General features: G+C 40.1%; 1 protein-coding gene across 1 annotated transcript in view; it reads right to left on the bottom strand.

The window, feature by feature from the left end:
• NDFIP1 (Nedd4 family interacting protein 1) overlaps window positions 1-8,422 on the bottom strand; it is a 36,390-nt gene extending 27,968 nt beyond the window's left edge. Inside the window, exon 1 of the mRNA XM_090288094.1 lies at window positions 8,142-8,422. Coding sequence (XP_090144220.1) covers window positions 8,142-8,204 — 63 coding nt within the window. The 5' untranslated portion in view covers window positions 8,205-8,422. The remainder of the gene's footprint in view (window positions 1-8,141) is intronic.
• Window positions 8,423-15,566: the final 7,144 nt, after the last annotated feature.

Below are 15,566 nucleotides of genomic sequence, written 5' to 3' on the forward strand. Positions count from 1 at the left end.
GTATAGACCTAAAGATACAAAAAAAGCCAAGTCAGGTTGCGTTACGGCACAGGCCTCAGTGAGCAGCTCTATCAAGCATAGAGAGCAGCTTCCAAACTGCATATAGACCAAGTACTCTTAACCAAGCAGGCAAAGACCACCATGTACCAAAAGATAGCTTCTAAACAAAACAGGTCATAAAAGGCCAATACAAAGAAAGTAAATGCAATGCAGAGGAAACAACTATACTAAAGATGAAAACTAAAGAAAGAAAAAAAACTTTCAAAGCTCCCAGAGAAACGAGAGGGGGAAAAAAAAAAACTATGAAACAAGGACAGGGTGCTATTTAAAAAAAAGAAAGAAAAATAATTATAGAGGACAATTTTGAAAATTAAAAGTGACAACACACCGGGATGGTGAACACACAATACACAATACAATATATAGATGTATTATAGAATTATATACCTGAAACCTATATAATTTTATTAACCATTGTCACTCCAATAAATTCAATAAAAATTAAAGAGATGGTTGGAGGGATTTTAAGATTATATAACTTCAGAGAGATTCACTCTATATAAGTAGTGTTGTAGCTATAGATATAGATTTATACATATTCAATTGGCAAATATCACAATTTTTAAAATACTTACACACTGGACAAATATGTATTAGAAAGGGCCCACAATGTCTCATCTCGAAGTATACATGAAAAATATCTTGGTGAACATAAAATATCAAGTAAAGGAACTACTGACATTTATTAAAAATGACAACAGAAATTAAAATTTTATTAAAGAGAAGATAAATTTGAGGAAAAACTCATAGAAAATAGAGAAAAAGAGATGAAAAATATAAGAGGTTAAAAAAATATAAAGATGGCCTGGCTGGGTAGCTCAGTTGGTTAGAGCATTACCCAGGTAGGCCAGAGTTGCAGATTTGATCCTTGGTCAGGGCACATACAAGAAATGACCAATGTATGTATAAATAAGTGGAACATCGAGTCTGTCTGTCTCTTTTCTCTTGCTCTCTCTCCCTCTCCCCACCCCTCTCTTCTCTCTCTAAAATTAAACAAACAAAAAGACACCAAAAACCCTCCCTGATGTGGCTCAGTTGGTTGGGCATCATCCCGGGAAACAATAGGCTTCTGGTTCAATTCCCAATCAGGATACATGCCTGGGTTGCAGGCCCAGTCCCCAGTCACAGGGGGCATGAGACAGGCAACTGATCTATGTTTCTCTCACACATTGATGCTTCTTGCTCTCTCATTCTCCTTCCTTTCCTCTTTCTAAGAATAAATAAATAAGATCTTTTCAAAAAAATTAAAATTAAAAAAATTAAACAATAATTGAGCTATGTCAAAGGGACACAGGTGCAAACTGAAAGAGCTCCCAATGGCCAACAGTGGAACAATAACAAAATTAAGTAGCATTGGATTATAATTCAAAGAATAAATGAGTCCATACTGATATCATTGAATAAATAAATGAAGGAGACAAATGTCCCATGCAGAACATTTCCAAATAATTTATGTAGATCTTCGGCCCTGAAAGAGGTGGTGGAGTGTAACTCCCCAATCCTTAAGGATGGACTGTGCATAGTGACTTCCTTCCAAAGAGTACAGTATGAAAAAGATGGGGTGGGGGGAGTAATTTTACAGTAGAGAAACCTGACAATCACTACCTCAATCAATCAGGTGACCACGGTCAACATCAACAGTGATAAGTCATGTTGACAGCATGTGCTCTTGGTAAAATGTGATGAAAATGGCACTTTACTTCTATGGTCTTCTGCCCCCAAAACCCACAACCCAGTCTAATCATGAGAAAAGCATCAGACAAATCGCAATTGTGGTACACTTTACAAACATGTGGCCAATACTCCCGTATCAGAAACAAGGAAAATTTGAGAAACTATCACAGCCAAGAGAAGCCTAAAGAGACATGACGACCAAATGTAATGTGGTAACCTGTATGGGACCCTGGAACAGAAAAAAGAAGTTAGATAAAAACTGAAAATCTAAATAAAGTATAGACTTTAGTTAACAATAATATCAATATTGGCTCATCAACTGTCACAAATGTACCACATGGATGTAAAATGTTAACAGGGGAAACAGGGTCTGGGGTATATGAAAACTGTACTATCTTCCCAATGTTTCGAAATTCTAAAAACATTACAAAAAGTAAAATTTATTTTAAAAAGTAAACATTTTTTAAATATATTTTAAAGCAAAGAAAAAAGCCTGAAGAATGCACACCAAACTTGAAGTAAGGGAAATCAAGTTTTCCTTTACAAAGTTGCTCTTTGACTCTAGTGTATGAAAAATGTATCTGTGTACTGTTGTACAAGAAATGCTTAATTTTAAATGCCACATTTAAGCACTGAATGATAAAACTGTTACTAAACAGAACCACTCCCTAAACCCTTGTATTTCTAGTAATAAACTATCCTATCTCTGGAAAGGCCTCCAAATCACATTCAAGCCTCTGATTAACTACTAGCATTACTGCAATACATGAATTTAGAAGAAAAACTGTCAAAGATTATACTAAATTGCTGGGCAGAATATATACAAATATATATGGGAAAGGAACTTCTTTAATTAGTAAGGAAATATTCCACTAGATTCACTCTTAAATTATACCAGTATTTAGAGCTAGTATTTAGAACTTTTAATATAAATTGTGTTACTCAGAAAAAAATAAGTCAGCCTAATGGTAACAGCAGGATGTGCTAAGTGATGTTAGATAACATTCACTCGGTGAAGGCAACAATCATACTGTACTTCTATCTAGACAGCCACTAGCAGCAATTATAACTGGATTATGCTAAAAAAAAAAACAAAAAAACTAGAGAATGTAAATTTGATATACGACACTTACCAACTGCCTAAGCAATTGGCAAAAATGACTTGAGAATAAAGATATTGAGTGGATTTACAGCATTAATCCCTAATTAAAATGTTAGAAGCTGCTTTATCTAAATAGGCATCATCCACTATTACTACAAGAATATGGCTTTACTAAACAATATACTTGTCCAAAGATAACAGTAGAATAAATCATTAAGAAATGAAAGTAATTATTTTAAAGCCCTAAGAACAAATAAATTAGAAGATGTCTCTTAAATCTCTTCAAGCCTTTCTCTTTCATAAAAATACAAAATCACTATAATGGTGGAATTTATTTTATAATATAATTTAACGTAAAGTAATGTAATATAATTGGTGTGTAGGAGAAAGTTATATGCAGACAAACTAGTGGGTGACATCAGTTTGGATGATGCCAGTATTTCCCAGAGCACTTCTTGATTTCTACCCAAGCCAGAAAGTTTTGCCCCATTTCCAGGGCAAATACAGAATGATTAAACCAATTTAATCTTCCCTAACAAGTAGTTGACCAGTAGGACCAGGCAAAAAAATAAGAATGGATCAACAGCAGTCCATCAGTGCTACAAAAACAACACAAAGTATACATAGTTTACCAAGAGTGAGTGAAAAACAGGATAGTTAGACCTGCAGCTCTTGCCACTCACAAATCCTGTTTCTCTATTAGGAACAGACTACTGAAGTGCTCTCGTGATATATTTCTCATGTGACAATATCTGCTTAAAACATCATACCATTATTTTTAGAGTCACACACAATATCCAAATATTTACCATTTCTAGGATTTGCTTCAAAATGGTGGGAAGTATAAATGAAACAAGATTAGCTACTTGTTGCTAAATGCCGAATATGTGATGGATGGCTAAATGTAATTACACTATATTTTTGTATATATATTTTAAATATTCATAGTAAAAGTTGAAAATGCAAATAAATGTTAGGAAATTACTACAGCTCAATAACAAAAAGCAAACAACCCAATTCAAAAATGGACAGTGGAGTTAAATACACATTTCTCCAAAGAGACACAAATGGCCAATAAGCACATTAAAAAGATGCTCAATATCACTAATCATGAGGGAAATGCCAACCAAAACCATAATGAGATACCATTTCACACCCATTAGGATGACTTTATCAAAAAGAAAAACAGAAAATAACAAGAGTTGATGAGTATGTGAAAAAAACCAGGGCCCTTCCACACTGCTGTTGGGAATGTAAAATGGTGCACTGCTATGGAAAACAGAATGGCCAGTCCTCAAAAAATTAAAAATAGCACTACCATATAAACCAGCAGGTCCACTTCTGAATATATATCCAAAAGAATTTCATGTAGGGACTCAAGAGACTTATACGCCCATATTCACAGCAGTATTATTTACAGTGATCAAAAGGTGAAAGGGGGGAAAAAAAAAGAGGTCAAAGCGCCCCAAGTGTCCATCCACAGAAGAATGGACAAACAAAATACAGCATATACATACAATGGGATATTATTCAGCCTTAAAACAGAAGGAAATTCTGATACATGTTACAATATGGATCAACCTTGAGGGCATTACGCTAAGTGAAGCCAGTCACAAAAGGACAAACACTATATGATTCCACTCATATGAGGTACTTAGAGTAACCAAAATTCATAAACAGAAAGTAGAATGATGGCTGTCAGGGGCTGAAGAAGGAAACGGGGAGTTATTATTTAATGGGTAGGTAGTTTGGGTTGGGGAGGAAGAAAAAGCTCTGGGAATGGATGGTGGTGATCATTGCCCCACAATGTGAATGTATTTAATGCCACTAAACAGGCTATACACTTAAAAATGGTTAAAATTGTAAATTTTATATACATATATTTACCACAAATTAAGATTTCTAAAGAAATAATTTTACCCAGCTTCTCAACGTTTTTATAAAAGTTTTTTTTGATCACTGGCCATATATGCCACAAATACAGCAAAATAACCCTAAAATCTTGACATACCATTCTCAGGGGCATTGCATTATATAATTATAACAACTTTGGAAACTGAACAAATTAAACCACATGGGCACTACTTGGCCCTTCCTTCAGGATCTTGACTCTCTCTCAACATGAATTATATTTTGGCCTACCAGAGATGAAATTCTATCTCTTCCTCCACAATCCTGAGAGACCTTACCCATAAAGATATCATTCCCAAAGCTGCTCCACAATGTCATCAAACTACAATACAAACGTAACAGCGATGCTCACAAGCAGGCAACTTCTTTTGCAGACAATGAGTCAGGTCTAAAACTTAACATTCTGCAGTCTATTTTAACACTATATGGCAATGTCATAATTGCCCACTTATACTGGATTCAAATCCAAATATCTCAAAACATTTCAGGACGTATATGGCAAAATTCATGATATAGGCAAAGATCTATTCCAGTGAGGCAAGGAGGGCTTGAAATGGATGAACAGGAATAAATATAACACTTAGGTATCTTCATGATGGGCCTACCTAGATCTTTCTCAAGTGGCGCTTCAGAATGTTTGGACACAATTTCAGTTTCAAAATGCAAGATGTGGTGAAGGTAGATAAAGCTGCAAGAAAGCTATGAGCCCCGCCTTTCTGTGTAGTCTGTCAAGATGCTAAATTCAAGTTGTGCACATACTGCACTACCAATAACAAACTTTTTAAGGAGAAAATTGTGTTTGCATTTATGAATGAATCATATAGTTTTCATTACACTTACTTCAAGAGAAGACAAGCTCAATTTGATTAAAAAGATCAAACAGAAATTCGAATGGTCTTCTGTAACAACCAGTTATCATGCTCCTATCAAGTTGTCTGACTAATTCACCAACATCTTATAATTCAAGTTTTTTAAATACATATATTCTCTGACCAAACATTTTCACATCTAGAAATTTATACTAATAGATGGACATGTATTTAAAAGAAACTATAGTGAATTAAAAAATATTTTTAAACATCCTTAGTGACCAACAATGGGCAACTGGTTAAATTATGGTGCAGCCAAACAATTACATTCCATATAGACATAAAAACATGAACCCATCTTATTATATTGTGCGCCTCTGTACATACATGTGCATGAATACACATGCAAATTTGTGGATGCACGTGTGTCTGGGAACATGAGATACACAGGCACATATGGGCGTGTAAACATAATATGTGCACACATGTACAAAGTGTGTGCAAAGCATAATTAGGGGTCCATGGAATTGCACTTGTGTGTAAAGATGTGCCTGTATATGTATGTGTGGGTGCATATATATCTACTAATGCATATGCCTTTATTTGGATCATAAGCCTGTGTTTTAAGTAGGTGAGTGTGGATTTATCCTTGTAATCACTACTTAGAAGCTGCGACCTTGAGCAAGTTACTAGGGCTCTTGGAGTCTTCACTGTCACCTATACAGTACCAAACCCTGCCTCCTAGGGGTTTTGTAAGGATTAAGTGAAATAATGCATGTAAAGCACTTATTACCGTGATTGGCACGTAGTAAATGCTCACAGTAAATCAATATTAGCTTTCCTTCTCTGTACACATATATACTGATCTATACTTGTATATATTTCCATAGCTATAAATCCATAGGTACACATTAAAATATTAACTTTGGTTATCTATGGATGATACGTGGGGATTTTTTTTGGCTTTCATATTTTCCAATTTGTCTAAGAATATTATTTCTCTTTTCCACTCTCTTTTGAAGCTTATTTCTTCAAAATAATGAGCTCTCCCTGTCATACCTCAATTTGTAGTATGTAAAACCATTAAATACTACACAAAGAAACGCATAATTTTGATACCCCACCATTTTTTTTTTTGTATTCTAGCAGTATGTAAGCACTACCTACTAGCTCAAGAAGATGGCAGTACAAAGAAAAGCCACAGCATTTTGCTTGTTTGCCTCATCCAAGGCAAATGAAAAGAATGAATTAATCAAACTACGGGGTACAGATGATTTGCAAACACCTTGGTGACAGTTAAATGACACCTGTCATTCACATTTTATTGAAGAAGAGAGAAACCCAGAGCCTTGCCCAAGGTCATAGAAAAAAGCATGTGCCAGGCCCCAGGCTGTGAGCGATCTAAGGACTAGACTGCTTTGCCACAGTTTGGGCGTGTTTACGAAACCAAGAATCTAAATTCTTAACCAGTCATTCCAGGAGTCCAGCTGGGGGACGAAGGAAATGACAACACAGGGCTAATGACAACAAAACAAAACAGTAACTGGCCACACCAGGGTTAATGTGAATGTATTAATCATATTTTTTCTTATTTCTAAAATTAGATAGAACATTTCGTAGAAGCACAACTGACATTTTATGCAAATTATACTAAGCATTCGAAACACGACAAAATGCAAGCAGTTATTTGCGGTCCCAATCAACATCAATTACTACCCGGCTCAATTCCACAAAACCCCTGCAGAAGGTCTCTCTGAATTTCCGAAGGAAACCCGGCTATAGATAGTGGCGAGTGAAACAAGCAGCTCTTTTTCCCCTAGGGCCGCAACTTATAAGTCATACCCTAGATAATAATCCAATCAACCCCCGTTCACTTCCTCCCCAGGTATGCTATTAAACCTCGTTGGACATTTCCAAGCTATTAAAACACACACCCAGGCACACGCCCTGCAGTCTTCCACGTAGCGCGACATTTTGGGACATCATCGAAGTTGAACACCGCCTTTTCCTAATTTACTGCAAAATGCGGGCTTGTCTCTCGCCTCGCCTCGTTCTTCACTTTTGTCTTAAGACGTAGGCGAGGGGGATGGGTTTCGATACAGACAAGGCTCTGAAACCCTGAGTAATCGCATGTCGCTGCGGGGAGCTGTCGGCGGCAGTCGCAGCGATTTTAATCTTTTCTCTCCGCCTAGTTTCCTTTTCCATTTCATGCTTGGTTTTTATTTTCCTTCCCAATGACGTCAAAGCAAAGGTGGAAAATGGAAAACCTAATGTCCCCAGGTCCATGTCCCCCGACGCTGGCGGGTTCTGACTTGGGGACCCGTCTGCTGTGGGAAACGTAGGAAACGCAGCGGGGCACAGGCTTTCCCACCGCCAGAGTCCCGCCCAAGGTCGTGTGGGGACGGGTTCGCGGCTCGAATCCGAGCCCGGGACCCGCCCGGCCCGCTCGGCCCGCCCAGGCCCAGCGCGGCCTACCAAGCCACGGCGTCGAGCTGGCCACAGGCCGGGCTGGACAGGCCTGAAGCGGCTGGCGGGGAGGACAGGGCCGGGGTCCCGGGCCTGGGGCGGGACTCGGCGCTGCTCACCTGCTGGTACCCGCTGCCGCAGGCCGGCTCCACCGCAGCCAGAGCCGCCAACGCCAACGCCATGGCGAAGCCGGCCGCAGGGAAAGAGGGCGGACGAGCAAGCGAGCTGAACGAAGGGGCGCGGGCGCCGCGACCGGGGAGCGCTGAGAGACCGAGGGGTCGCGTCCCGAGTGGGTCTCGATGGCCGCCGACGTTTGCAGGCGAGCCGCTCTCCTCCGCCTGTGAGCGCCGCCGCCTCGGAGGCTCCCACACGGCCCCTGGGGAGGAGGCGGGGACCAGGGCGACGACGCTGCGCCGCTGCCCCGCCCCCGACTCGCGCAGCAGCTCCGCGGTGCCCTGTTGGGTGGGAGCCGCCTTCCCCCTCGCGCCTCCCAGGCTGAAGCGTCGAGTTCCAGTCCACTCGCAGGCCACCACCCACCACCGAGAGGGTGACGCCGGGGGTGAGCACCTCGTAGCCAGCACTGAGCTTCCCCTACGCGTTTTTACCAGCCCTCATCACACAGAGGGGCCACCCCCATAAGGTAGAGGTCTTGAACCCCCAGGGAGGTTGACAGTGTTACACAGCGGCGACCTGATCCCTGGTATCTGGCTGCAGAATCTGTCTGGTTCTTACCTACTCACTCCCTTCCTGTCTGCCATCCTCCTAGATCAGGGGTGAGTCAAATACAGGGCAGAGGCCAGTGCCATGACCGTGGAAAGTATATGAAAGTCAAATGTCAGTGTTCGTAAATTAAGTTTTTGGGGGGAACACAGCCACTCCCATTTGTTTAGTATGACATACAAACCCTACATTACTTGATATTGGGCCCTTTGCAGAAAAAGGTGGCTAACCCTAAATCCTGGAAAATTTCTTTAATCTCAAAGCCTGTGTAGGGTGGGTGATCATATTAGAATGCTCATTGCCACACAGTTCTTTTAAGTGTTTTAACAGCGTCGTCCGTGGATACAGACACGATCTTTTCCAAACCAGAGCTCTCTGAGGCAAAACTTCCAAGAGTGAGCCATGCGACAGCTTTCCAGGTAGCAGGTACGTGTGCCAAGGTGGTGAGAGAAGTGAGAGCTTGCCTTGTGGAAGAGCTGAGAGGAGGCAGGCATACCTGCCACCTAGGAGATAATTATTACCGTTTCACACATGAGAAGAGGATGCCCAAAGAGATAAAATATTTGACCCAGGAACACACAGCTAGTAAGGGCTAAAGCTAGAAACCATTCAGTCAGCTTTATAAACCATTATCATGTAACTAAATTATAAACTTTGGGGACAAGAGTATTTGTCTTAAATATTTTGATATCTCCCACAGCATATAGCACAGTAAAGCTTATCTAGCAGGCATCTGAGGTGTCTTGTTTCTTTCTGTCACACCCGGCCTTGTGGGATTGCTTCTACTCCCAGGACCAACACTGAAGAAAACTTGATCTTTGAGGCTTGGTGTAATTTCTTCCTGATTGCCTTTCCACATTGGTAGTCTAGGGTTGGCGTTACTATGGTTATTGACTTAGCTTCTTATTTTCAAGTCTAGCTGACTATATATTTTAAAATATAGCTGTGTTTTGAAACTACTTTGAGGTTTCTGTATAAAGGAACCGATTGTAATCAATAACATTTCTAGGTACTTATCTTCCTAACTTTGAGTTCTCTGCTAGTAAACAAACTCTTTTTCCTACATGTCTGTCCTTATTTCCAGTAACATGCCAACCTGAGAGTCTCAAAGTGGTATGTTCCTTACTCTGTCCCTCAGTTGTTTTTAATCCGGGGGGGGGGGTGTACTTTAAATGGAATAAGGCACAGTGAATCATCCCAAACATAATGTCCTACCTTGTTGTCTTATATAAGAGGAAAAAAGTCTAATCTGAGTTTTTAAAAAATATCATCAGTAGAAAGTAGAAACCCAGACTTCTTTGCTCAGATATTCTAAACTTACATGTAAAAAGGAATAAAGATGTCTGTGCTACCACATGTGGCTTTTAGAACTGCAGCTCCCATCTTTATGCACATCTGCAGCACTGTGGCTTTTGTGGAAAAGTTGCTACCCTTCCCACCTACTTCTTTCCTAAACCACTTTCTCCCTCAATAGCTACACACTCCCTGCGCATGGGACTTCCTTACAGGAATTGTTTCCTCTCAAAAGAAAAGAAGTTGACTGCCAGTTTCCAGTCGTCCTTTCCTGCTCCTTTTCTGATGTCCTGAACCAAAATGTTAAAGACTAGGTCTTTTTTCTCTGAGTTTTCCCCAAAACCTTTAATAAGTAAATTGAGATGACTTGTGTTGATTCGATGAGTGGATATATGCAGGATTGAGAAACTGAGTTTCCACTGTATAAGGCCTCCAGTTGGCAAGCAAATCATACAGGGAAAGGAAAAACTCCGAATCTGACTCATGGGTCCCTGCCTGCTGCAAGCCAAGCAGATGGGAAGGTACTCCAAGGCTATAAAAACTGCACTCTTTGGCTTCATCTCGAGATGTTGTCAGAGAGTTTCCAGAGAGAAACTTATTAATTTCACATTGCTGCACTTAGAAACTTATTTCCCCACAGAATAACAGTGATAATTTCCATGTGCAATACTTTTTATGTGAATTGCTGACTCTGAATCATCCATCCTGAGAGAGAAGAGAAATATTACGGGCAAGCAAGAGCATAGCTCATGTCTGTTTTTCTTTATTCCCCCAGTTTAGATTAAAATTTACTCTGGATAGATGAGGCCTTCTGTCTTTCACATCCGCCTGAGTCCTATGCAGCACTGAGCTCAATGAGTAACCAAGAAGGGTTTGTTAAATTTTAAACAAAGCTTCATCGGTCTGATATTTCAGGCCTTAAATGTCTCCAGCTAATCTCTATAGAGCTCCAACTGAACATGGAGTTCCATTTCTACTGACCTACTACTTGTTTTTATTCTCACTGCATTACTCCAAGTTTCATTAAGGGCAAAAGGTAATATCTTCATATTCAACTAACAAAATTGTTCACTGATGATAACTACTTTTTGTGGAGCTCCTACTGGGCCTTTGACCCCTTAATACATCATCTCCTTAATCCTCTGCCGATGAAGAAACTAAGGAAATGTGCATCCCTTGCTCAGCTAGAGAGTGATCGAATCACAAATGAAAGAGATCTGTTTGACTACAAATCTAGAGCACTGCTCTGGGTGTGAAGGGAAACAGAGGACATGAAAGGAACAGGTAGGTCCACCCTTGGGGTTTTCATGATGTAATAGAGAAGATAGTAAACACATATTCAAGACATTTTAAATATGAAAATTGCAAGTTAATTTCATCTATGTTGAGCTACATTAACTAATGCTGAGAGATGGTGTAGAGAATTATGCGACCAGGTGGGATAATCAGATAAGAACTGAGGAGAAAGGGCTTTGAAGGAGAAAAAGTCTTTGTTGTGATGGGAAAAAGGGAAGGCGTACCAAGTCAAGGGTATGCTTGTACAGAAACTCAGAACAAGTGTCAGCAAACTTTTATGTAAAGGGATAAATAGTAAATATTTTGGACGCCATGGGCCACAAGCTTTCTGTCACAACTATTCCACTTTGCCATTGTATCGTAAACACAGCTATAGACAACAGGAAACAAACTAGCATGGCTATGTTCCAATAAAACTTTATTTATAGGAACTGAAAGTTGAATGTCCTATTATTTTCACATGATGAAATATTATTTTTCTTTTGATTTTTTCAACAATTACAAAATGTGAAACTATTCTTAACTCTCAGATCATACAAAAACAGGCAGTGGGCTGGACTTCACTCCCAGGCAGTAGTCTGCCAACCCCTTAGCTTAGAAACAGGACAAAAAAATAGTTTATATGCTAAGAGCCTGAGTAGGAAGTTTAAACCACAGAGTAATGCAGAAGACCTAATGGAGAGGGGAGGAAAAAAGAGAAGAGGATAAGAGTTTATAAAGAGCTTAAAACATAAACGGCTTGTGCAAAAATATGAGAAGATAAGGGTTAACTGAGTAGGAATTCAGCATGAGTCCGTGCTTTATCTTCTTGTCACTAGAACACAATTTATTCATTCAACAAATATTAATTTAGCACCAATATGGACAAGTACTGTGGCTTTCTGCATAGAAGCTGAAACTGTGAAAGAAGAGTTTCTCATTTATTCTCTAAAATGAAATTAAGAAATGGTAAGGGTGGTTACTTACTTATTTTAGTTGCATATCACAAGTTTTAGTATGGTATTTCATTATTTTCATTCATCTCAGTATTTTTTAATTTCCCCTTTGACTGATTGGTTATTTGGCAGTGTGTGATTTAATTTCCACATATCTATGCGTTCCCCAAATTTCTTAGTTATTGATTTCTAATTTCACTCCATTTTGGTTAGAGAACATGTTTTATGTTATTTTGATTCTTTTAAATTTATTGAGGTTTGTTTTATGCCCTAGCATGTGATCTATCCTGGAAAATCTTCCATGTCCACTAGAGAAGAATTGCTATTGTTGGGTGGAGTGTATATTACTTTTTATTGACTTAAAATGTAATGCAAGTCTTCTATTTGATCTTTTGCCTACTTGTTCTTGCCATTATTGAAAGTGAATTGTTGAAGTCTCCAGTTATCATTGTTGAGTTGTCTGTTTCTCCCTTCAATTGTGTAGGTTTTGCTTCATATATTTTAATGCTCTATTGTTAGGTGCATGTACATTTATAGTATTTATTTATTTTATACACTGTCTTGATCCAAAAACTATTTAAGTGGTTACAAGATAGCAAGAAATCATAGATTAAAAGTAGATGAGAAAGAAAAAGCAAAACAAGAGAGCAAATGCCACAGACTTTCCCTTCTTGCTCTCTGTTGTCTCCATGTGAACAGAGCCTGGCACACGTAGGCCCTTGTAGAATTGAAATAGCAGCAGGAATGAGCTTAACACAAAAGTGAAGTTCTACATGTTGTAAGTGCCCCACAAATTCAGTGGGCAGTTGAAGCGGGGACATGATTGGTTATACAATTAATATTAATCCTGAGGTAAATAAAATAAGAGAAGATACCAAAACCAATGAAAACATTTCTCCCAAGGGCCCTCACTAACATTTAATTACAAAGATGCTGATCCTTATGTCTCAAACAGAATATATTAAGTTTTGGGAATCTCCCCGGCCAGGAGGGCTGCTACAGCTGATCCATGTATTGACCACCACATTTGTGCAATTGTGCACAGCCACATTCCGGGACAGCCATCCATTAGAGTCTATGTAATTAACACCCCCTCACCCTGCCTGTTGGCAGTATACAACCTGTGCAACTATAGGACCTGACCCCATAAAATCTTTTTATGGCTCACATTAACGAATGGTTCTCATTGTATTTAGGGGTGTTGTGATGACATGAGGAACAGTGAAGTGTCCACAAGGAAATCAAGTGTCTGATCCTCATCTTTGGACACAATGTACCAACCAATTGTGATAACTAAGTGCCTTGAAAAAAAGAACAAGGTGAGCAAGGAAAGCTCTTAACTCTCAAACCCTGAGGCTGATTAATGAGGCAGGAAAAGGGTTTCTCACATTCCCCAGGATGGTAGTTTTCTTACTGTGTTTAGGGAGTATCATAAGAAACACAATTACACTAGGGAAATGCTAAAGCTGGGACCTCTGTGCTGCCAGTGGTGTGTCAGGGGACAGAAAATTTGTGCTAATTATGACACAGAAGAGAGGCGGCCCACCAGGGGCCCCGACTGGAAGAAGCTGATATTGGCTTCAACTCAGCAGCAGCTTGAGGACACAAAGGCTGGTTCCTGCAGGTCTTCAGGGACTTGCCCTGGGGGGACTAAAGCAGGCCTCAGGCAATGTACAACAGAGAATCCCCAGTACTAAAGAAGACTGCATGAGGACTGGGCATAAATAATACCTCAGGTTTTAAGCAAAAATCCTGGTCAAATTATTCAAGAACCCCTCTCTAACATTATCCTGTGTGGGACTCTCCCTCATTGCATCGTTAGTAACTAAAGCCCTTGGATGGAAAGACAAGCCCCCTTCTCTGCCAAATCCCTCCCCTGGAGTCAGCAGTGCTGTATATAATAGGGAAGGGGTACAAGGTGGGATGGCACCTTGAGAACAAAGCTTTTCCAGAGCTGAGTGTGATCAAGCAGGTCACAACAACTCAGATTTCGATTTTATTTTTTATTATATTGATTATGCTGTTACAGTTGTCCCAATTTTCCCCCTTTGACCCCCTCTACACAGTACCCCCTTTCCCTCCAGCAATCACCCCCCCCTTAGTTCATGTCCATGGGTTGTGCATGTAAGGTCTTTGGCTTCTTCATTCCTATACTGTTCTTAACATCCCCGTCTATTTTGTTCCTACCAGTTATGCTTCCTAATCCCTGCACCTCTAGCTGTTGCCCTGGTGGTGGTTCTCAGAGTGGGTGGGTTTGCAGACGTTCTAGGACTGTGTGGGCCCTTGAAACAGACTCTCCTGAGAGACCAGCGGTTTCTTCAGCCGCCCCAACCCCTACTGGTGTTTATAGCCAGAAGTTCTGAGGCCTGGTGCTGGGATCACTTGCTCCCCAGGTATCCCTCCCAATTTTTATCCACCAAACATGAATGTGGGAACTCCTGTTCCACCAGCCTCCACAGCCACCACCACACCGAACCCTCGCCCCAGCTCCCCAGCTCCCCACTCCTACCTGTCTGAATGAATATGGCTTCTTTAAATCTTTGGCTGCCAGACTTCTGTACAGATCGACTTTCTGGCAGTTCTAGGTGTTTTTTGCTTTGAGTTTAGTTATTATCCTTCTTATGGTTGTGCAAGGATGTGAAGCATGTCCACCTATGCCTCCATCTTCAGATTTTGATTTTAAATGGTACAATAGACCCCCTGTTAAGTGGCTGAATGGAAGCTGATCTGGGTTTTTGAAACACCAAACATCCTCTTGCCATGTCTTCCCATTTCCTATTAAGCCAGTGTCACTCCATGAGCAATCATGGTCAGTAAACTACACTGCAAAGTATCCAGAATACCAGCTTAAATTCCTACTGATGTTTTTCAGCATAAAAAGCTTTAAAGCACATTGTTCACTGTCCTAACAGAGGTGTTCTGATGTCACTGGCCCCAAGAACACTACTTTAATAACTCACATGCATTGACTACTTACTTTATGCTAGGGTGTGTGCCAAGCAATTTACATTTATTTATTTATTTTTTTTACCACTTGCAGTAAACATATGAAGTGGAGTCTATTTCTATCTCTATTCTATGGATGAGGGAACAAGTCACATGGAGGCTAATTATCTTGACTGTGTGTCGTAGGAAATTAGCGCTAAAAGGGCTTTAGAAGTCCTTTGATGATTCTGCACATTATAGATGAGGAAACTGAACTCAGAGAGGTTAAGTCACATGTCCATGATCACACAGCCAGGAAGAGACAGAGCTGATACCTAACACAAGTTCATTTCATCCTTGAACTGCACCATTTAC

This window comes from Furipterus horrens, unplaced genomic scaffold (assembly GCF_987537825.1).
Source record: "Furipterus horrens unplaced genomic scaffold, mFurHor1.1.pri manual_scaffold_10, whole genome shotgun sequence".
Classification (NCBI taxonomy): Eukaryota; Metazoa; Chordata; class Mammalia; order Chiroptera; family Furipteridae; genus Furipterus; species Furipterus horrens.